General features: G+C 46.6%; 1 protein-coding gene across 5 annotated transcripts in view; it reads left to right on the top strand.

Annotated features, from left to right (window-relative positions):
• The window catches only part of TET3 (tet methylcytosine dioxygenase 3), a 109,425-nt gene that overhangs the window by 17,678 nt on the left and 68,945 nt on the right, over positions 1–22,802 (top strand). For 4 of the 5 annotated variants that reach the window (XM_029231474.1, XM_029231473.1, XM_029231475.1 and 1 more), the window contains one exon: positions 201–257. The exons of the other annotated variant lie outside the window; for it this stretch is intronic. In XM_029231474.1, the coding sequence (XP_029087307.1) occupies positions 201–257 (57 nt within the window). The remainder of the gene's footprint in view (positions 1–200; positions 258–22,802) is intronic. 5 annotated transcript variants of the gene reach the window in all.

Raw genomic sequence — 22,802 nt, 5'->3', positions numbered from 1 at the left:
GGAAGGCGAATGAGCCCTTCCACCGCGCGTCTGGGTGGCAGCTGGAGGCAGGAAGATGGTCCCTGCTATCCTTTCTTTCCGAGGCCCCGTGCCTCCCCTTCTCCCCCTTTCCCTGCAGCGGTGCTGGGGGTGCAGCAGAAGGACTTTGCTGCTTTCCTGGTGTCAGCCTGGCTCATCAGTCTCTCCGGCTTCTTTTGCAGGTGGAAATAAAGGCTGGTGAAGGAGCCGGGCCGTGGGGGCAAGGGGCTGCTGTCAAGGTACCTTGTGTGTGTGTGTGTGTGTGTGTGTGTGTGTGTGTGTGTGTGTGTGGTAGAGGTGAAGTGTTTGATGGGATTGGATAAAAATAAAGGGTCTCCTCTGGTGATCCCTTAATCTCCCACTGTGTGTGTAGCAGCAGCTGAGGGGGAGGGGCGGCGGGGGTGTGGGCGGCCAATGAATTCTCAGGCCTGTGTGGGTTTTGTTTGGATTCTTTTTGCTTTCTCAGCTGGATGGTTTGGGTGCAGTTGGGATTGGGTTTGTTGAACTGGTTTTTTTTTTTTTTAAGACATGCAACCCACTCCCATCCTTGCCTCTGGAAATCTCTCGAGAATGTCCCTGCCACTGTTGGTTTGCATCCAATCTGCAGAAATCCCGGAGCGGGGGGGGGGGGGGGGGGGGGAGAGGTTAAGGGGGAGGGGGAGTTGTGCTCCTGAGTCTGAAGCTGATAGGGTGTCATTAGTCATGCTGCTGTCACCATGGAGATGGCTGGAGGAGAGGAGGTGGTGGGGGTGAGGATATTTTGGGTAGGGTGGGGGCTGATGCAACATCATGACTGGGAATCCTGCAGGCGGTCGGCTGCTGTTACTCTGTGCAGCTTGGTGTCTGGGGGACTGGAAGGGAATGTTACCAGGTGCGTGGGAAGTGGAGAAGGGGGCACTGAGCTTCTCTGTGTGGTTGTCTCGGGGCCAGGGCTGGGGTATTTGGGGCAGGGCAGAGTCTGTGGAATATAAGCCATTACGAGGAAACACAGATGTTCCTCCCTGGTTGGCAAGGACCAGGATCAGTAGGTTTCCTTGGGCTTTGCCCTGTTTTCAGGGCTGGGGATCCGCCGTGAGTTTGGGATTACTCAGCAGTATCCTCTGCTGGCCCAGGGTGGAGAAAACAGAGCGAGAGGCAGCTCAGTGCGGCTGCCTCTCAAGTCAGGAGAAGAGGGGCTGGGGAAGGAGTGTAGGGACAGGTAGGCAAGGCAGGACTGGATGGGACTTCTAGGAGGAGGGAGCCCATTCCTGCCCCTGCCTCAGCTCTGTCTTCTCCTTCAGCCCCTGGAGCCTGCCAGGAGCTGGGGGAATCTGGTTGCTTGGGTAGCGAGTGGGTGAGCTGCTCATGTCCCCAGATGCTCTGAGATTTTTCTCCCTGGAAATCCTCCTCTGGCTTCCTGGGAAAACTGCGGGAAGCTCCCTGGAGGTGCTGGAAGTGCCACCCTCACTGCCTGGGTGGGGACACTGTCAGGGAGGGGCTCTGCTTTCCCAGAGGGGATGGGGGCTACTGGCTGAGGCTGCGGGGTGGATCAGGAGCTGGGGTGGTTCCCTGGCTTCCTCCCAAAGGAACTTACATCAAGGAAGTACTTGGGGGAGGGCAAGAAATTTGCTTCTGGGGGAAGGAGAAGAGCCAGGTGGCATTGGCTCCCCTGGGGAGCCGGGCAAGCCTTGATGAGGATGCTAGTACTGGGTGACCACCTGGGACAAGACCGTGGTAGGCCCCTGAGGCAAGCAGAGGTGGTTGATACTGGCGATGCTGTGCGTGGGGAGGAGAGAGCTGTGAGCTCTCTCCACACCCCTTCTCCGGTGAAACCCCCAGGTGTCACCTCCACTTCCGCCTCTGGCCGCCCACTGCTGTCATCGATTACCTGTGTGCTGTTGAGGGCTGTGGACACGGAGATCATGGAGTACACCTGTTCTGCCCCCCGCCCTGGGGAAAGCAGGACAAGGGGATGAGGACAGATAGGCTCAGGGAAGGGGCAGCTCCCTCCCTCCTCTGTGTCTTTGGCCTTGTCAGCCAGAGCTTCTCTCTCTGCTGGGAGGAAGGACTGCTGGCAGGTTTGTTTACTCCGGAAAGCACCCCCTCCTGCCTAATGATGGCTTCTCTTCAGGTCTTTCCAAGTGTGTTCTCCTTTCCTCCCTGCCTGCATTCTGCTGTCCCTGCCGTCCTGGTGGAAGCTCCCAGCTTAATACCACCACCCTTAGTGTTGTGGGCATGGAGCAGGGCTGCCTGGAGAAACAGAGGATGCCCTTCAAACATGTCTTCCTCCTTCCCACTTCTCAGAGTGGGGCCTGAGCTGGCGGCGTTTTTATTACTCATTTATTTTAAGAAATGTATTTATTTTGGCTGCGTCAGGTCTTAGTTGTGGCACGCGGGATCTTCGTTGTGGCACGTGGGATCTTTCGTTGCAGTGCGCGGGCTCTCTAGTTGTGACGCGTAGGCCCTAGAGCTCACGGGCCCTAGAGCGCGGGCTTAGTTGCCCCGCAGCATGTGGGATCACAGTTCCTGCGTCCCCTGCATTGGAAGGTGGATTGCTAACCACTGGACCACCAGGAAGTCCCGGGCGGCGTTTTTAAAGCTCTGAGGTGTTTGCGCTCGTTTTCATTGTTGTCTGTTGGAAAAGCCTAGCTTCCTCTTGGTCCAGGTTGCCACTGCCAGCAAGCACTTGGATCTGAGCCCCTGTTCCTGGTGCCACCTTCTCCCCAGATAGTTTTCTTAGGTGGCCAGTTGAGTGTGGTGTCCCACATACCCTGGTGGAGCAGTTTTGCTAGATCCTCTTCCGTCAGAAGATGGTGGTGTAGGAAGATGTGTGTGGCGTGTGAGCTCATTCAGATCAGGCAAAGACTCTGGGACACAGGACAAAGGGGTCTCCCAGTCTGTGTTCCCACAGGATGGGCACAGGATGGGTAAGCCCCCTGGGTGAAGGGTATCCAGCAACCAACGGGAATGTGCTCATCTACTGTGTGCTGAGTCCTGCAAGGGTTTCAAGAATATTCATGAGGTAGGGTGTGCGTCATGCCTGTCACAGGCATAGAGTTGAGCCTGATGAACGCACGTGGTCATTTACTGTCTAGTGTGTTACATGTCTACCCACGATACCCCGAGGAACATGCCATAGCATACGCTGTTGCCACTGCCTCCCTCTTCGCAGCCTGGACAGGAGTGAGTGCCCAGTGCCGAGAGCACCAGGCTGCCCTGCTCTCGGGCTCCCACACTGCTCCCATACTCTGCCCCATGGGAACCCTCCACTGGCTGAGGATGTGTGGAAACTGTTTTGGAACTGTGCCCAGGATCTCTTCCTTCTGTCTCTCCTTTGGGCCACTGCTCCTTTTGTCAAGGATCTGTGATCCTCAACTTGCCACACACCGTGGGTCACTCCTACTAGTTCTTTCTCGCCTGCTCTTCCCACTCTCCAGCCCTCTCTGTGGGTCCAGCGGGAAGTCTTTTCTCTCTGAGGTATGTTTACAAGCAGTAGTGAACTTGGGGAGATATGGAAGCAGGTGAGCATATCAAACGATGGTAGGAAAGGAACCAACCAAGAGGATTTCAGAGTTGAGTTTGAGAATGGAAAGAGAGGGCTTCACCATGCATAAAAAGTGGTAGAGTTAGAGTCCCAGAGCTCAGCTCCACCTCCTTGGTGACCCCAGCCATTTTTTAATGTTGTGGGAGAGCGGGAAGACTTTGTAGTACAGGTAGGTGAGTGAGCCGAAGGGAGAGCCTTCCTGCCCACCACGGTGCAGGCCCTGGAGCTACCTGCAGGGGTCACTGTGATGGCTCCTTAGCCCCCTTGCTGGGCTGGCTGAGGAGGGACCTAGGTGCTGGGCTCCCTCCAGCTGTAGATGGACATTTCTGCTAGAAACCGTCATTGTGGTCTTGCCAAGTCCCCTCCCATGCCCCCGAGGCTGTAGCAAATAGTTTGGCTGGCTGGGGATGGGGGCAGGGAGTATAGGGAGGCCTTGGTTTGGCTCAGCTTTTGGGTATCTTGTCTTTCCCACCCTGACCTCCTGGGCTTTTGGCCTCATTTTCTCTCCTACTCTGGCATCTGGCAGTCAGCTGAGGACTCCCCCTCGTTACCAGCCTGTCTGGAGCTTCTGAGGAGGAGATAGCTTCCTTATGGATTAGTTTAGGAAGCCTTCGGGCAAATAGAGATGGGGTGGCTGAGACAGTTAAAATCCACAGATTATCACGCTATCCAGAACTGTGATCCTCTTCCCATTCACTTTATCTCCCTTTCTTCCTCCCTTTGTCTTTCTGCATTTACTGAGTGTTTACCGTGTTCCGGGTATAGTACTAGGTCCTGAAAAATAAGAGAAATCATTATGATTTGATGTTCACAATATCACTAGAAGTAAGAGACATCGACCAAGTTGCCTAAAACTGTAACGCTGAGCGCGAAAACCATCACTGGCAGGTGTTGTCGTTGTTGTTTTTAAATACAGTAAATGCTTTTGATCTTTGTGTTGTGGTTGTGAACTAGCACGTGGCAGACCAAGCCTCTCACCCCCAGCCAGCCCTGCTCTTTACATCTGCTTTCATCATCGACTTAGTGGGCCTCCTAGGACTTTGAAGGAAGAATCAACACGCCAACCGTATATTCAATAAGTTAGTGTTTCCAGGGTCTGGCGAGTACAGATTAGCGTAGTGGGGTCAGAAATGGACCAGCTGAGATGATAGCTTAACTTTGTTTTGTTTTTTTTAATTTTTAAAATTTATTTTAATTTTTTTGGCTGCACTGGATCTTCGTTGCTGCACACGGGCTTTCTCTAGTTGAGGCGAGCGGGGGCTACTCTTGGTTGCGGTGCGTGGGCTTCTCATTGTGGGGGCTTCTCTTTGTTGCGGAGCACAGGCTCTAGGCGCGCGGGCTTCAGTAGTTGTGGCTCATGGGCTCCAGAGCGCAGGCTCAGTGGTTGTGGCGCACGGGCTTAGGTGCTCCGCGGCATGTGGGATCCTCCAGGACCAGGGATCGAACCCGTGTCCCCTGCATTGGCAGGCGGATTCTTAACCACTGCGCCACCAGGGAAGTCCTGATAGCTTAATTTTGAAAGGAAGGTGTTGGCTTTAGATGTGTTGGGTTTGAGATTCAGGAAAAGCTGGAAGAAAATACTGTACCTGGGCAGTTTACCTTGAGCCTGAAATTGTCTTCTACTCATTTGAAGTGTGTGGGTCCTGGAGCCCTTACTGCTTTAAGGAGCGCCCATGAGGCCACTGGCTGGGAAGAGGAGGATGAGAAGTGCAGTTGTCCAGTTTCTTTTCCTGTCTAATCCCAACTCTCCTACTCTTGGGTTCTTTCATTAGCCATGCGGCAGTCCCTGGACTTTAGTCTCCTCTGTAAAATGAAGGGGTTGCCTCCAGAGTTAGTTTTTCTCAAACTAAAAGGGGGGGAAGGACCTTTTTCCTAATTCCCAAAATATTGCAGACCAAAACAGGTCCTACTTTGTACAACTAGTTGGCAGCTCTAGCCACGTGTGGCTCCCCTCAGGAGTTCAGCACCATCTAGACCAATCTGTTAGCCATTGGATGAGATGGTCCAGCGAATGTACACTTGGACGGAGCAGCAGGTTCAACTTGCAGTGCTGGTTTCTAAAGGCTTATTCTTGGTTCCTGTGTTTATGTTGTGGTGAACTGGTGATAAACAGTTTGTGGGCCATTCCCTGAACAGCATTACTTTAGAACTTTGCTTCTGGGAGAGCAGAGGGTCTCTGTTTTGACCCCTGTCTTCCGTAGTCTCAATCTTGGGGACAGAGCCACCACTTGGAAGAGTAGAGATCTTGCTGCCCCCGAATTCTCTTGGAATACCTCAAAAGATTTTACTTGCATCTCAGCCTCTGTAGATAAGGATGCCTCCTGTCTGCCCTTTTATATTTGCAAGTCTCAGGTTCTCATGGTGGATCGTCAGAACCTGTGGGGCAGGACTCTGTGTGTGTGTGTGTGTGTGTGTGTATGTGTTTGTGTGCTGCATGAGTTAGAGGAAGAGAACAGTTAAGGCAGAGGCCAGGCCCCTGTAGTTGCCAGAGTGAACTTGGGCCCTGCCAGACACTAAAGTTCCATTGCCTTGGGCAGGGTACCTTGACTTCTGAGCTTTCTCCATTTGGTGGCTTGAACAAGTTCAGGCTGTTCTGTGAAGAGGGTGCTGCCTGACTGTACCAGGCTCTGCTGGACCCAGAGCCAGGAGACCGTGCCTTCCCAGTTGGGATCATTGTTGCCCTGTACCAGAACTCTAGTGGGGGAATACAGAAATGGATTTTCAGTGGAGTGCTGGAGGCTGTGCTCAAGAGATGCCTACCCTGTTTTCTCTGGCACTGCAGATTCCTTTCTCTTCTCCACCTGTGCTCTCCATCCTAACATGCTCTTCTCACAGCCTCAGCCCGTCCCCATTCTCACCCCTCGTGCTTTGAGCTCAGCCCTAAGTAGACCGAGCAGAGAGAGGGCCTCCAAGAGCACTGCTTTGCAGGGCATGGGCAAAGGACTCCTTGTGTCAGAGTTATCTAGGAGCTTGTAAAAATGCTGCAGGGCTGCCAGGCCGAGATAGCCATCTGTTGGGGTCACTCCTGTGGGTTCCAGTCACATAACTAGGTAGAATGGATGCAGGATGACTGGGTGTGGGAGCCCCAGAGGTGAGTGTTGGAACCTCTCAGCAGGTGGGTTGCGTGGCATCCCCTTTTCACTGCCCCTACCGCTTGTCCCTGAGCCAGGTCCTACCTGATGATTGAGCTATACACTGACCTCTGCCCTGTGGCCCTTTTTTCCACTGTTACTTCTCCTCGGTTCCTGTTTTCCAGCTGTGGGTTCCCAGTGGTGTCATTTGGACCCTGGGTAGTAGTTAGGGCTTAGTTCTGGGGTTGTGTGGTTGGAGTGGTATATGCCTTGGGGCTGTATTGACAAGTGGTCTGGAGCAGTCTGAACACCCAGCTGGGAGCCAGAGCCCAGGGTTCGGTGTCCAACCCCTGGGAAGCCCCTCCCCCTTACTTTCCAGAGGCTGCCTCCTCCATGTGGGGGGCATTGCTCCTCACTGGGTCTCTGCTGAGGTCTGGGGAAGCGGCATGTGCAGGAAGACCTGAGCGGGTGGCAGGGCACTTCAGCCCTAAATACTTGCTCCCCTCCACAGCCTCCACCAGGATGCGCAGGGGCCACGCTTCAGCTTGCCTCCAGAGTTTCCAGCGGCCGGGCCCTCTGGTTCAACTAGTTTAGTGCATATTAGAATCGTCTGTGGAGCTTTTGAAAAAGAAAATATCAATGTCTAGGCCTCAGACCCAGAAAATCTGATGTAATTGGTCTGGGGTGGAGCCCAGGCCCCAGCATTTTTCAAAGCTCCCTAGGTGATTTAAATGTGCACTCAGGGTTGAGAGCCACTGCCCTCATTCATTTTGGCTTTCCCTGTGTCTCCTATATCCCTGGCTTGCCCTGGAATTTTTTTTCTCATCTATTGATAATTATAGTGAAAATCTTTCCAGATGCTGTATTTATTAAGACAATGAGACATGTCGGGCAAAATACTGGATTGAGTGTTCTGTTCCATGAAACTGATCCATAAGTTCATATTAAAACCAGAATTTAAGAGGGAAATTCTGTAGCTGATGACAGAAACTCAGTGTTCTCCTCTCGGCTTTTAATTTTAAAAAACTTTCATTGAAGGATAGCATACACACCATAAAAGCACATACTGTGTAAGGCTTGGTGAGTTTTCACAAAGTAAGTACACCTGTGTAACCAGCACCTGGATCAAGAAATGAGTACCCTCACCCCATTGCCATTGTTCAGAATTTCTGAGGCATTTGGGCAAAGTAGGTGAAGCTCTGCTTAGTATAGCAGTGTTTGCTTGCTTTGGGCCTGGAGGACTTCAGCTGGTCCTCTCTCAGGAACACCTTTACATGCCTGTGTGGGTGTTCCTGAAACTGAGTGGATTTCGAGGTGACAGGGCGCAAGGCAGAGGAGTCCTGCAGGCCCCTCCCTGGTGTTACCCTCTATTCTGTCTACCCTTTACTTCCTTTTCCACCTTGGCCTTTAGGCTTGCCAGTCCTCAATCTTGGCTAAATCCAAAAGTCTGTAACATTTTTTGGCTTTTTAATCTCTTTTTTGATTATATAGATACTACATGTTCCTTGGAAAAATTAGAAAATAGAAATAAATAGAAGGGAAGAAATTTGTCCATAACTCACAACCTGTTTAACCATTTTTAACTGGACTACCCCTCTGCACTCGATTCTATGCACACTGGATGCTTGTTCCGTGTTCTTTATAAAAATGGAGTCATGCTGCATTATAGCCCCCTTTTCCGTACATAATAACTCACTGCAGTGCTATCTGTTGAGCACTTACCATGTGTGTGTCTCATGGGGCAAAGTTTTCATAGTTCTCTCTCTCATAGTTCTCATGACAGCTCCAAGTCAGATGGTGGTAGCCCCACCTTTCAGATAAGAAAACTGAGATTCAGGACGGTAGTATGACCAAGGGCCCATGTTTCATAAGGGGGTGGAGCTGGAATCGAGGCCAGGGATGTCTTTTTAACATGGTTTGAAGATCAAAGATATTTCTCCTTCACCTACTGATAAGGTGAACTGTGTTAATACAACTCTTAATACTGAACTATCTTTGCATTCCTGGAATATACCATGGTTGGTAATGGGGAATTTTTTTTTTTTTTTTTTTTTTTTTGCGGTAAGCGGGCCTCTCACTGTTGTGGCCTCTCCCGTTGCGGAGCACAGGCTCCGGACGCGCAGGCTCAGTGGCCATGGCTCACAGGCCCAGCTGCTCCGCGGCATGTGAGATATTCCCGGACCGGGGCACGAACCCGTGTCCCCTGCATCGGCAGGCGGACTCTCAACCACTGCGCCACCAGGGAAGCCCGGTAATGGGGAATTTTTTTAAACATGCTGTTTTGATTTGATTTATTAATGTGGGAGTTTAGCATCTATATTTGTGAGTGAGATTGATCTATAATTTTCATTTTGTGTTTTTATTGTCAGATGTTAGTATTAGAGTAATGGTAACTCCATATAATGCATTGTGAAACTTTTATTCTTTCTTTATGCTCTGGAACAGTTTAAATAGTCATTTTATTCCTTAAGGATTTGGGAAAAAAAAAAATCTGCTGAGGAAACTGTCTGAGCCTGGTACCTTTTTTGATGGATGGGTCTTTGCAGCTTTCAGATGTTTTTCCCCCTGTGGCTGTTGGTACAAAACATTTACTTTGCCTTTTCCATGAGATCTGTTTTCAGATTTATTATTGATAGCATAATGCATATATGGTTATTGGTTTTCAGTTTCCTCAGTATCTGATTTTTTTCACTTTCTTAATTTCTAATGTATATTAATTTTGTCTCTTTTCCTTCCTTAGCTTTGCCAGTTTTATGTGATATAAAAGCAGATTTGTCAGTTGTGCTTTCTGTTTTCTAAAGCATTAATTTCTGCTTTAATCTTTATTAATTGTCTTTTTCTTAGGTTTATTTGGTACGTACTTTTTCTTTCTTTAAAATGTTTATTTATTTATTTATTTGGTTGCACCAGGTCTTAGTTGCGGCTCACCAGCTCCTTAGTTGCGGCATTTGGGCTCCTTAGTTGTGGCATGCGAACTCTTAGTTTCAGCATGCATGTGGTATCTAGTTCCCTGACAAGGGATCAAACCCAGGCCCCCTGCATTGGGAGCAGAGAGTCTTATCCACTGTGCCACCAGGGAAGTCCCCAGTGTGTGCTTTTTCTAGATTCTCAGTTGGATCCTTAGGACACTCTATTTTTTCTATCTTTGTCTGCTTTTTTCTTCTTTGATCACAAACACATTTAAAAATATGACTTTTTCTCTAAGTTATACTGTGGCCTCCTTCTCCAGGTTTTGATATTTTATGTCTGTTGGAGTTCTTGGGGAGATGCCGATGGCTTACCCAACCTGAAAATACCACGTCCTGATGTAGCCTGACTCCTTCCTCCTAACACAGGCCTAGTAGAGAATCCCTGTATGTGGAAAAATGCCAAGGCCAGACAATGCAGTGCCTGCTTACTTTTGGGGGCTTTGTCTCCAAACCCCTAGGAAGGGACCTAGTAATAGCTTACCAGCTTAGCAGACGGGACCTGTGGAAAACTTTTTTTTTAAACCTAACAAGCAAAATCAGTTTGAATTACTAGGACCAGAGCATATCCTAAGCCCAAATTGAAGTTTTAGTAGTATTTAGAAAAGCCTCACACATCAGCACCGGAGAAAATGAAGCTAGAAGCTAAGGATAGAGAGAAAGAAACGTTTGACCTAGAGCTCATGGCTTAGCTGAGCTGGCCTAGGCTGCAGGTTCAAGTCTTGCTCCCTGTTCTTTCATGCACCTCTAGAAGCTATGGCCCAGTTGGTGTCCTTGAGGCTGTGAATAATGTCCTAAGATGGAGAGGACAGTAGAAGACAAGTGAGGGATCCATAGTGCTAGGAGAAACAGGGTGGGCATCGATCTCCTCCTGTGCTCCGCTGAAAATCCATTTCTGTGTTCCCTCCTAGAACTCGGAGTGCTGGCAACAATGGTTCCAGTTAGGAAGGCAGAGTCTCCCCTCTCTGGGTGCAGCAGGGCCTGGTGTGGTGTGGGGAGGCCTCTGTAGCCAGCCTGAACTTGTTCAAGCCAGCAGAGAAGGACTTGGCCCAGGGGTCACACTAAGGGAAGACAGTGCAGCACCTTGCTGGGTAGAGTTTCTCACCCGTTATCTTGACTCCCTAGAGGACACTAAAGGCCAGGGGGAGGGTATGGGCAGGGGACAGAGAAGGGATGAACTTCGAGTTCAACCTAGAGACCGATGACAAAATTATTTTTATTCTTTCGTTTTCTATTTTTCTCCAAAGTGGAAAAGAAATTTTGGGACTTTAAATAAAAGTAGTACAAGCCCATTTAAAGAAATAAAATAATATCAAAGTATGTAAACTGAAAACTGAAAATCCCTGTATCTTCTCCATCCCAGTATAATCTCTATTAACAATCCAAAATGAGTACATGACCCCAAAATGAGCACGTGAACGTAATGCCTTTCCTGCAGTAATGTGTTCGTACCATACCTTTTTTGGGGTAATCTTTTTTTTTTTTTAAATACAGTATATTTTATTTGTTTTTAAAATTTTTATTGGAGGATAGTTGATTTAAAATGTTAGTTTCTGCTGTACAGCAAAGTGAATCAGTTATACATATACATTTCGGGCAATCTTTTATTTGCTCATAATATGTTGAGGCTATCTTTCAGTGTTGGTACACTTATCTTAGCCTTCTAAATGGCTGTGGAGTCTTTCATTTTATGGGTTAATTGTAATTGTTTCCTATTGATGGACACTTATAGTTACAATTTCTTGCAATTATAAATGATGTAGTAGTTTACATATTTGTACATATATTTGGGGGTTATTTGTTCAGGTGTTTGTATAGGGCAAAATCATACGAATGGAGTTTTAATTGACACCACCAAATTACCCTCCAAAAGGTAATTTGATAATATCTATCAAATTTGCTCTCCTACTAACACTGAATGAGGAATTACCAGTTTTTAATTTTTGCCAATTTGGTAGGTGAAAAAAGATATATTAGTGTATTTAATTAGTGAACTTGAGAATGTTTTATGTATTTATTTATTTTGGCTGCACTATGCGGCTTGCGGGATCTTAGTTCCCTGACCAGGGATTGAACCCAGGCCACCACAGTGAAAGTGCCGAGTCTTAACCACTGGACCGCCAGGGAATTCCTGAGAGTGTTTTAAATGTTAACCATTTTACACTTATTCTGTGTATTACCTGCTATGTCCATTACCTACTTTAAATTAGATTGTCTTTTTATTGATCCATTAAAGCTCTTAATATATTATCAGCATTAACCTCTATTATATTTTGAAAAAAAATTTGGCTTCTCATTTGTCTTTCACTGTGTCTGTCAAATGGAATTTGATTTTTGTACAATTGGAATTCATCAGTATTTTGACATCCAAGTTTTTACTTTTTTTTAGAAGAGAACCATGCAACTCTTTGTTTTTTAAGTTAATTAATTAACTTTTGTCTGCGGTGGGTCTTCATTGCTGTCCGTGGGCTTTTTCTAGTTGCTGGCGAGCGGGGGCTACTCTTCGTTGCGGTGTGCGGGCTTCTCATTGCGGTGGCTTCTCTTGTTGTGGAGCACGGGCTTTAGGCGCGCGGGCTTAAGTAGTTGTGGTGCATGGGCTCAGTAGTTGTGGCGCACGGGCTCTAGAGCGCAGGCTCAGTAGTTGTGGTGCACAGGCTTAGTTCCTCCGAGGCATGTGGGATCTTCCTGGACCAGGGATGGAACCCGTGTCCCTGCATTGGCAGGTGGATTCTTAACCGCTGCGCCACCAGGGAAGTCCCAAGTTTTTACTTTATAGTATAGTCTTATTTTACATATTTAGATCTCTTTAAGCTGAGATTTATTTTTGTATATGGAATAAGATAAGGATTGATTTTTCCCAAATAGAAAGACTGTTATCTCCAGTCTGTTTATTAAATATTTATAGTTTCCCAAATCGTTTATAATTCTACCTTAAGCATTTTATAAATACCCGTATATTCATGAGCAAATGTTTTAGGGCCTCTCTTCAGTTCCATTGAATTATTTGTCTGATTCTGTGTCAGTATTTCATTGTTTTAATTACTGCAATTTTTATGTAACAATTTGGTTTAAACAAAAACAAACTCATTTTTTTCCACAACATTTCTTTGGCTTTTCTTTTGCCAAATAATTTCCTTTTCCAAATATGCTTACAAACAATTTGTCAAGTTCTGTGAAAAATGTTGGGATTTTTCAATTGGGATTACATGGAATTTATAGATTACTTGGGGGAGAATGGACAGCTTTATAATGAGTCTTCCTATCCAGGGAATAGGAAGTGTATCTGTTTATTCTAGTCTTTTTGTGTGCATCAAAGTTTTTTAAAGTTTTCTTCATATGGTCTTATACATTTCTCATTAAGCTTATTCCTTGGATACTGTAGATTCTGTTGTTTTTGCCTTTATACTTTCTAGCCGGCTATTGCAGGTATATTAGAAATGCTCTGGTTTTTGTCGGCTCCTCTGTGATGGCCAAGCAGCCCCTTGTTCCCTCACTCCCTGTATGCACTGTCTGTACCAATGCAGTGATACTTTAGTGCCTGGTATGAATTCCTCGTGGTGAGGTGCTCATCTTGCTCAATTTCGTTCCCCAGTACCTGGCACAAAGCCTGGCATGCAGTAAATCCTTTTAATAAATGCTGTGGAATCAAATTGATGACAGAGACAATGAGCTTCACCTCCTCAAAGTGTGACAACCTAGGCCAACGTGAGGAGCAGAATCTAAAGCAGCCCTGGCAGCCAAGCCTGGGAGCTGTGAGGCGGGTAACAGAGATGGGGCACCTGCCCTGTCCCCACAGTAAAAAGAAGGTCCTGGGCCATTTTCCCACAGGCCGATATTAGGGAGGAGCCCTCTGAACCCATACCTCATAATTACCCTGGGGCTGATGCCCACTGGTCATTAACCCTCATTAGCACTAAGTAATAGGGAGAGCTGCCCTCGTGGTTCCCAGATACCTGAGGACAGCGTAAAACAAACTTATCTGCAACTGCTCTTTGGGGATGAGGATTCATCAAGGCTGGAAGCAGAGCTTGTAAGACCACTGGTGAAGTTGGCTCCACGTCTGTGTGGCTGGTCTCCTTTCTCAAATGTAGTGTCTTCTCTCTACTGTTCTCCTCCAGAGTCTATGACCGCCCCCCCGCCCCCCGGCCAGGATTTCTAGGTGAAGCTTATTCCTGTCAATGTGCTAATCCTTCTCACTGTGTTTTCGTTTTAAGTTTTTACTTGTAACTGGGGAATGGAAGGCACATTTTCTTGGTGGAACTGTCCAGTGCAAGCCACTCTGCCTTGCTGCCCTGCCGGTCTTCCCATAACCACAGGTCCCTGATTGCTGCTGCCTAGGAAGGCTGGACCCACCAGGACCCATGAATGAGGGACCCCTCATCCCTGGGGCATGGGGTCTACAGACCTGGAGACACGAGAATCCCCGCTACCGTTAAGCAGAGGTTAGGATTTCTGCCTCTTGGCCTGTGTAAAAAGAAGGTGGGGCCAAGCCACACGAGAGCCTTCCCGACACCACCCTCTAACCTGTGCCTTGCACCAAGTAGAAAATAAACTCCAAGAAGCCAGCAAAAAAAAAAAAAAAAAAAAAAAAAGGTGTGGGGGAGGGAATCAACTTGGCTCGTGCATGTGAAAGAAATAGCAATTACAGGTGGGCTGTGAGCCACTTCCCAACCCTTGTGCATCTGGTTTGGTGTGCCGCCGCCTTGCATTTGACTGCAGCAGTGAATGGTTCTCATTTAGCCTGTGGTCTGTGCTCGCCCTCTCCTTCAGTGCTCAGGGCGGCAGAGGAGAGAGAGAGATTCTTTCTCTGGCTCTTCTGCTAGTTCATTTAAACCCCTGGAAACGGTGGAACCCAGGGTACCCCCATGAGGCCAAGGAGGAGGCGGGAGCACTGCTCTGGGCCCCCGCCCCATCTGAGTCTTACTCCTCCTTCCAGTGCCCAGCTGGGGTGGAGGAGGTCGCCATGGGCCCTGCTGGGGCCATGACGAGTCCTCCAGCTCCTTGTGGCAGCCCCAGCTGCATCTCTGCCAGCTCTGGAGGAGCTGCCTTCTCAGGGTGCTGAGCAGAAACTCGTGACAGATGGGCCTCCGTGAACCCATGGAGTTGGTCCAAGTGCTTCTCCCAGAGCAGAGTGCATTCTGGCAGTTACGCTGCAACGTGGGGCTGCTCAGGGCTTTGGCTCACCTGTTGGAGAAAGCCTTTTCCTAGGCCCGACCCATACCTGCTTGTCGCCCTCTTCCAGGAGTAGGGGCACTGACCCCTGACAGGTGGAGCCTGCGTGTGCACATGGTGGGTGGAAAGAGACTGATGTTCCCTGCCAACCAGTAAGACACTCAGTTCACCCAGTTTCTGAACTAGCTGGGACTTCCTGCTTTTCTGCACTCACCCTCACTCCCACAGGGTTATTGGAGGGGGATTCTCAAAGGGTAGTTTGAGGACCACTGTGTCTGAATCCCCTCCATAGACACACAGGGTTGCTATCTGGGGGTGGGACCTGGGAATCTGCATCCGCGGCCAGCTTCCTACAGGTAATTCCTCTGTCCACAGGAGTTTGGAAACCTGCCAGTCTATGGAGTAATGTAAAAGGGGCTCTGTTTATTTGGGGCTCCCAGTGCTTGATGAGGACAGAAAAGACATGCCTTTAAGTGCTCTGATGGTTTGTGGAAAGGCATTATGCAAACACTTGTGAAAAACCAAGAGACTAAGTGTAAAAGCTATTAAATTTCAGATAAGATCAAACTCTAGGAAATTGTTAACTTTTTTGTTGTTTATTACGAAGAATGCAAGTTCATTGTAGAAAAATCCGGAAGTTCAGGTATGCAAATAGAGAAAATAAAACATCTGTGATTTTACCACTCAGAACTCCTGTTAATATTTTTATAGCTTTTAAAATTTTATAATCTTCTTATAGCAGTCATATTTTTTAAAATTTAAAAGTCTTTATTGATTTTTACCCCCGATTATAAAAATAATGCATGTTTATTATAAGCTATTTTAAAAAATAAATTTATTTATTTTTGGCTGCGTTGGGTCTTTGTTGCTGCGCACGGGCTTTCTCTAGTTGCGTCGAGAGGGGGCTACTCCTCGTTGCAGTGCGTGGGCTTCTCATTGCGGTGGCTTCTCTTGTTGCGGAGCAGGGGCTCTAGGCGCGCAGGCTTCAGTAGTTGTGGCATGTGGGCTCAGTAGTTGTGGCTCGTGGACTCTAGAGTGCAGGCTCAGTAGTTGTGGCGCACGGGCTTAGTTGCTCCTCGGCATGTGGTATCTTCCTGGACCAGGGGTCGAACTCGGGTCCCCTGCCTTGGCAGGCAGATTCTTAACCACTGCGCCACCAGGGAAGCCCTAAGCTATTTTTAATTGGTATAAAAATTGGTGTAAAATGTTTTGATTTGCAAAATTTTTATTGCTATATTTAGTTGTGATCTGCACTTCTTTGTGAATATATTGTTTTGCTTTGCCTGTTTTCCTTTTGTGTGATTTTTCTTATGAATTCATAAGAGAGCTTTATATTTGTGTTAGTGGTATTAATGCTTTGTTGTACCTTGGCAAATATTACAAATGTCTTTTACTTTTTTAATGTTTTTGTTTTACTTTGCCAAACTTTTTTTTTTACACGTTTGTATGATTAAATCTAGTTCTAGTAGTTTATCAGTTTTTTTTGGTTTTGGTTTTTGGTTTTTCCAAAAAGAACAATCACTGCTTTTGCATATTTTAAGAGGAATTGGACAAGGTCAGACAGATATAGGCCTGACCTGTGCTTCTCACATTTTAATGTTCATCCAAATCACCTGGAAATTTCTGTACGATACATTTTCTAATTCAGCAGGTCTGGAGTGGGGCCTGAGATTCTGCATTTCTAACAAGCTCTCCAGTGATGCTACTGCTGATGTTCATTGAACCACACTCTATTATTTATTTATTTGGTCCTGCTGCGAGGTTTGCAGGATCTTAGTTCCCTGACCAGGGACTGAACCCGGGCCTCGGCAGTGAAAGTGCAGAGTCCTAACCACTGGACCGCCAGGGAATTCCCTGGACCACACTTTAAGTAGTAAGGTCCAGAAGTTTCCAAACCTGGCTGATCACAGAGGTTCTTAAGGAGCATTTTAAAACACTCAGTTTTCTGGGCCTTCTCCTGGAGATGTCAGGCTGTGGCCACATCTGGCTGGGTGATTGAGAGACAGTGCCTTGACCCTTCTGAGCCCTTGGAGTTCTTGTCTATAAAATAGAGAGAGAGCGCTTACCTCACAGGGATGTGGGATAATTAAAGGATAAGAAAGATCAAAGAAGGAGGAGATATGGGGTATATGTATATGTATAGCTGATTCACTTTGTTATAAAGCAGAAACTAACACACCATTGTAAAGCAATTATACTCCAATAAAGATGTTAAAAAAAGAATAAGAAAGATCAGCATTTTTTATGAGCTAGAAAAATAATGTAATAAACAAGTACCGGGCCTGGTGCCTTTTTTCGAGGGTAGCTCTCTGACAAATTTCTACTTGTTTCCTGATTAATATTTTTAATATTCCCACCTCTTTCCTAGAAAATCATTCTTTCATCCATGTTTTCAAACTTTTTAGTAAAGCACTTCATGTCTTAATCACTGATGATGGTTATATTCTTTTTACATTTCTAATGTAAATTTTTATGTTTTCTTTTAAAAATCATCAACAGAAGTTTGCTTATTTTATTGGCCTTTTGGTGAACCATCTATTAGAGTCATTTATAAATACCACTACATTTTGTTTTCTAATCAGCTGTTTCTGTCTTTCCTGATTTCTCTTTCCTGCCTTTTATTTAGTTCTTATTTTCTAGTTTCTTGGATTGAAACCTTTGTTTACCTTCTTACTTAACAAAAGTATTATAGAAGCATGACTTTTTCTCTGTTAATAACTGTTGTTTTCATTGGTATTAATTAATCTTCAAATCTGTGATTGTGACCTTTTTCCCACAGAAACAACTCTATTTTTATGTTCATATCAGATTATATATTAATGATGTTTAAAGTACATACTTACCATAACAAGTACAACTAGCATAAACAGATTGGAAATAAATGTAACTGTGATTTTGATTTTTTTTTTCCTCTTGACCCTAGAGTTATTTAGGAGACTTAAGATTTCCAGATGTTGTGTTCTTTTTGGTCAGAGAGGGCCAAAGGCCGCCCTCCCAGGGCTGTACTGCTTGTCAGCTCAGGCTGTGATTCTGCGCTCCACATGAGCCTGTGTGTTCTGTTGGAGCTTGTATGTGTTGTGTGTGTTGCTAAAGCTTCAGGTTAGCCCTCTGGGGTGTGCTCTGTACATGTGGAGGGAAGGTGTCTAGGTGGGGAGTGGAATAGCCCACATCCTGAGGCTCTCCAATTCTCCCGACAGCCAGCCTGACACTGCCCAGGTGTCCTATTTCTTACTTGCCTTCTGCTCTGCAGTTCTCATCCAGTGCCTGGGGTAGCGTGTGGGGCTCACTGTCCTTCAGCGGTGGGGAGAACTTGGGGTCTGGTGGCGGGGCAGGACTTGATCAGAGACCCTGAGTTCTAGAGCCTTCCTCCTGCTGCCGAGGAGCTGTGCTCACCCTGTTTCCTCTTCCTTGTCTGTAAGATGCGGATAATGTTACCTTTTCACAGAAACTGGAAGAGTCTTAGAGATCATCTAGTAACATAACTCTTCTAAAAAATATTTCAGGGCTTCCCTGGTGGCGCAGTGGTTAAGAATCTGCCTGCCAATGCAAGGGACGTGGGTTTGAGCCCTGGTCCAGGAAGATCCCACATGCCCCGGAGCAACTAAGCCTGTGTGCCACAACTACTGAGCCCACGTGCCACAACTGCTGAAGCCCGTGCACCTAGAGCCCGTGCTCCACAACAAGAGAAGCCGCCGCAATGAGAAACCCACGCACCGCAACAAAGAGTAACCCTCTCTCACCGCAACTAGAGAAAGCCCGCACTCAGCAGTGAAGACCCAATGCAGCCAAAAATAAGTTAAAAAAAAAAAATTCGATTTTGGCACAATTTCAGAGTTTTAGAAAAGTTGCAAGAATAGTACAAAGAATTCTCTTCACTCAGATTCCCAAATGTTAACATTTTGCTACATTTGCCGTATTCTTTTCTATCTCTTTCTCTATAATTTTTATTTGAACCATTTGAAAGTAAGTAGCAAATGCGACACGCTTTACTTCTAAATACCTGAGTGTGGATTTTCTAAAATCACATAAATAACCAAAGTGCAATGATCAAAATCAGGAAATTAACATAGATGCAACACCAATGTAGACTTAATCTTGTGAACACTAATTAATCTGCAGACCTTATTCAAATTTTGCCGGTTGTCACCACCTCTTTTGTAGGGGGAAACACCCCAGATCACACATATTCATTGGTCAGGTTTTTTTAGTCTCCTTTTGTCTGTAGCAGAATCTCAGTTTTTCCTGACTTTTTTTTTTTTTTTTTTTTAAAGCAAGTGAGAAATCTTCGAGGCCCAGATAGATAAAATGACTTGTCCAGGACTTACTGTCAGACAGTCTTAGAGGAGCTGGGGCTAGGAATCTGGTCTCTCTGCTCAAGTGCTCCTGGTCACATGCCCCTCCAGCTCAGGTGATCACTTAACTCCTAGGACTTTCTCATTTGCCAGCTCCCCAGGCAGAGAGGTGGCACGGGGCCCAGTTCTCCAGGGAACTGCCTTCTGCACTTCCCTTTGCCCCTCTGTCTGCAATGCCAGACCACAGCACCCCTCTCCACCCCTTCCCTAGCTGGTTTGGTGTTGGCCAGGGATCATGGCCGGAGGTGGTGAGAGAGAGGGACTTTAAAACTGGTCCAGCCAGCATTACCTCAGGACAAGTTACTTAACCTCCTATGCGTCAGTTTTCTCTTGTGTAAAATAAGGGGTTATGAGGATGAAAAATGTAAAGCTCTTAGGACATACTTGGAAAGTAGAAAGTGTTATATATATGTTAGCATTTGTCCAGCCTCTGAGTCAAGTAGAAAAAAATCCCCAAATATCTAAATAATTCACACTAAAATGCTCTGATAACTGAAGCCAAATAAAAATATGCTTCTCATTTTATACAAACAGAAAAACTGGTGCAGCCACTGCCACTGCCACTCCCTTTTGCGAAAAGGGCTGAAGAGCAAGGATCTCCCTGCCTTGGGTGGGGCATGGCTGCTTTCTGAGGAGTGACACCTGGGCTGGAGGTGTGGGATTAAACCCCTTTGGCAGTTTTTGGGTTAGTGGCCAGACAGCCAAAAGTGGGAGCCTTGGATATGTCCCACGGCTTGGCCAGAGCTAGCAGGTCCCAGGCCCCAGGTCCTTCTGTGGAGGTTCTGGAGTGGTCATTTGCATTACAAGGGGGACACGGAACAGATCGTTATCTTGCCGTGGCAGGTATTAAAAACATGATTCATTTTTTTCAACAAAACTTAGCTTTTGGGCTTCCTGGTGGCGCAGTGGTTGAGCGTCCGCCTGCCGATGCGGGGGACGCGGGTTCGTGCCCCGGTCCGGGAGGATCCCACATGCCGCGGAGCGGCTGGGCCCGTGAGCCATGGCCGCTGAGCCTGCGCGTCCGGAGCCTGTGCTCCGCAACGGGAGAGGCCATAGCAGTGAGAGGCCCGCGTACCGCAAAAACAAATAAAAAACTTAGCTTTTTAAGGGCATACTAATTGCTTAATACATATTCTCTATCTTATTTGTTATTTTACTGAATCTCTTGCAAACTTCTCCCCCGCCCTTTTTTAGAATAATAAGGACCTTTTGAACCATCCTACATTTCTTGTCTGACTCATCTGTGACTCTGTTCAGCTGCTCAGCAGGTTTTATGTCAATGGTTCTTGGTTTGGGGGACCTTGGCATACGCATTTTCAGAGCTCATCTCTTTCTTCCTCAACCCAGAGCTCATGGCCACACCAGCTTGATTGCCATGCCTCTCAGAAGTTATAACCCTGCTGTCCTAAGGGGTCTTTCCCTTCAAAACTTGGCAGTGGAGTGGGAGGTGGTCTCCCCATCTTGACTACCACTATCTTCCCTGAGATAAGGCCTCTTGTTTTCACTTTCATTTGTAACCCAATGAGGAAATAAGAGGAGTGGTAAACACTTATGTGAGGGAGTTACTAAGAAGAGTTTTTTTTACAATATTCCTGTCATTCCTCCATCCTTTTCCCTCCACCTTTAGGGTGGGCTCACCAGCTCAGCTCTCCCCTCCTGGAGCAAGTATTCATTTTCTGCTTTTGTCTCTTAAAGCTTCTCACAGAGATAGAGATGAAGGTTTTCTCTAAAGGTTTTTTTAAATGGCAGTTTTATTGAGATTTAATTCACATAACGTACAATTTCTCCATTTAAAGTGTGCAATTCCGTGGTTTTAGTATATTCACAGAATTGGTCAACTGTCAGCACTACCTATTTAAGAACATTTCTGTCATCCCCCAAAGAAACTTTACCCACTAGCATTCACGCCCTTTTTGTCTCCCCCCAATCCCCTCAGTCTTAGGCAACCACTAATGTTTTTGTCGCTATGAATTTGGCTCATTTGGACATTGTTGTTTTCTTTTTTTTGAATTTTGGCTCTGCTGGGTCTTCGTTGCAGTGTGCAGGCTCTTCGTTGAGGGCTACTCTCTAGTTGTGGCATGCAGGCTTCTCCAGTTGTGGCGCACAGGCTCTAGAGCACGTGGGCTCAGCAGTTGTGGTGTGCGGGCTTCCTTCTAGTTGTGGCACACGGGTTTAGTTGCCCCGTGGCATGTGCGACCTTAGTTCCCCGACCAGGGATTGAACCTGTGTCCCCTGCATTGGAAGGCGGATTATTAACCACTGGACCACCAGGGAAGTCCCTAGACATTTCATGTAAGTGGAATCATATAATATGTGGCCTTTTGTGTCTGGCTTCTTGCCTTTAACATAATGTTTTCAGGGTTCATCCATGTTGCATGTATCAGTACTTCATTCCATTTAGTCGCTGCATGATATTCCTCCCCAAAGGCAGACTAGAGACATACCTTCTAAGTTGTCACCCAAATGAGATGAAACCCTTGTGCTAATGTGAGTGAAATCCTACCGTTCTTATCAAGGTTGTTACATATACAGCCTTTGGGGCTGTTAGAATCCATCCATTTAGCGGACCAGAGCCCTGACTTAGTGCCCAGTATTCCATCCCTGTCCTCAGAGGAATCACAGGCCCAAATAGAGGTGGGAGAAGGAGGAAAGAAACTACCCTGACAGTTAGTATGTGTCGTGGGAATGTAGCAAAATGTGAGAGAAGTAGATATTCAACATCAGGGGCTGTACATGTGCTATATATGTGCCAGGGAAAGCAGTAAAATTATTAGAAATGAAATTCTTGAAGAAGAGTTAACGCTATGGGAAAATACTTATGATACAGTAGGGAAGAAGTTATCATTTTAAAAAACCCAGATATACTCAGTGACCCCAATTTTGTGTACGTCGCATAGGAGAAAAAAGGTGCCACATGTAAACTATGGTCATCTCTGGGAAGTGGGAGTTTCTTGTTTTGTTTTGAATTTCTTGTTTTTACCTCTTCATTTTTAAAAAAAAATAAATTTACTTATTTATTTTTGGCTGCGTTGGGTCTTCGTTGCTGTGCGCGGGCTTTCTCTAGTTGTGGTGAGTGGGGGCTACTCTTCATTGTGCTGTGCGGGCTTCTCATTGTGGTGGCTTCTCGTTGCGGAGCATGGGCTCTAGGCGTGCGGGCTTCAGCAGTTGTGGCACATGGGCCCCGTAGTTGTGGCTTGCGGGCTCAGTAGTTGTGGCTCACGGGCTCTAGAGCACAGGCTCAGTAGTTGTGGTGCATGGGCTTAGTTGCTCCACAGCATGTGGGATATTCCCGGACCAGGGATCGAACCCATGTCCCCTGCATTGGCAGGCGGATTCTTAACCACTGCACCACCAGGGAGGTCCCTACCTCTTCATTTTTCACTTTGCAGTGACAGAAGTTTCTTTTCTTCCATCTCTCTCAGTATCTTCTACAACTGTTCTTTACTGTCCTTGTCGTTCTATTATGATCTTTCTGTATTCTCTTGGGTCATCTACCAGGGTTTTCCCTGGCTCTATAATGAGTTTTAGTATGCCTTTGATATTCTATCAGTAATTACACCAAGGGCAGCTTCACTTAGAGATAAACTTACAGTTAATATCAGTTTTCACTGCTTTCATCACATACTCAAAGTCACAGAGTACATGACAGATTTATACTGCTACACACATTTTAGACATAGCGGTACGTGTTCTGCCCTGA

The sequence above is a fragment of the Monodon monoceros genome, unplaced genomic scaffold (assembly GCF_005190385.1).
Source record: "Monodon monoceros isolate NGI ecotype Baffin Bay Population unplaced genomic scaffold, NGI_Narwhal_1 Super_Scaffold_19, whole genome shotgun sequence".
NCBI classification, from domain to species: Eukaryota; Metazoa; Chordata; class Mammalia; order Artiodactyla; family Monodontidae; genus Monodon; species Monodon monoceros.
This window is presented reverse-complemented; position numbering and strand designations above follow the sequence as displayed.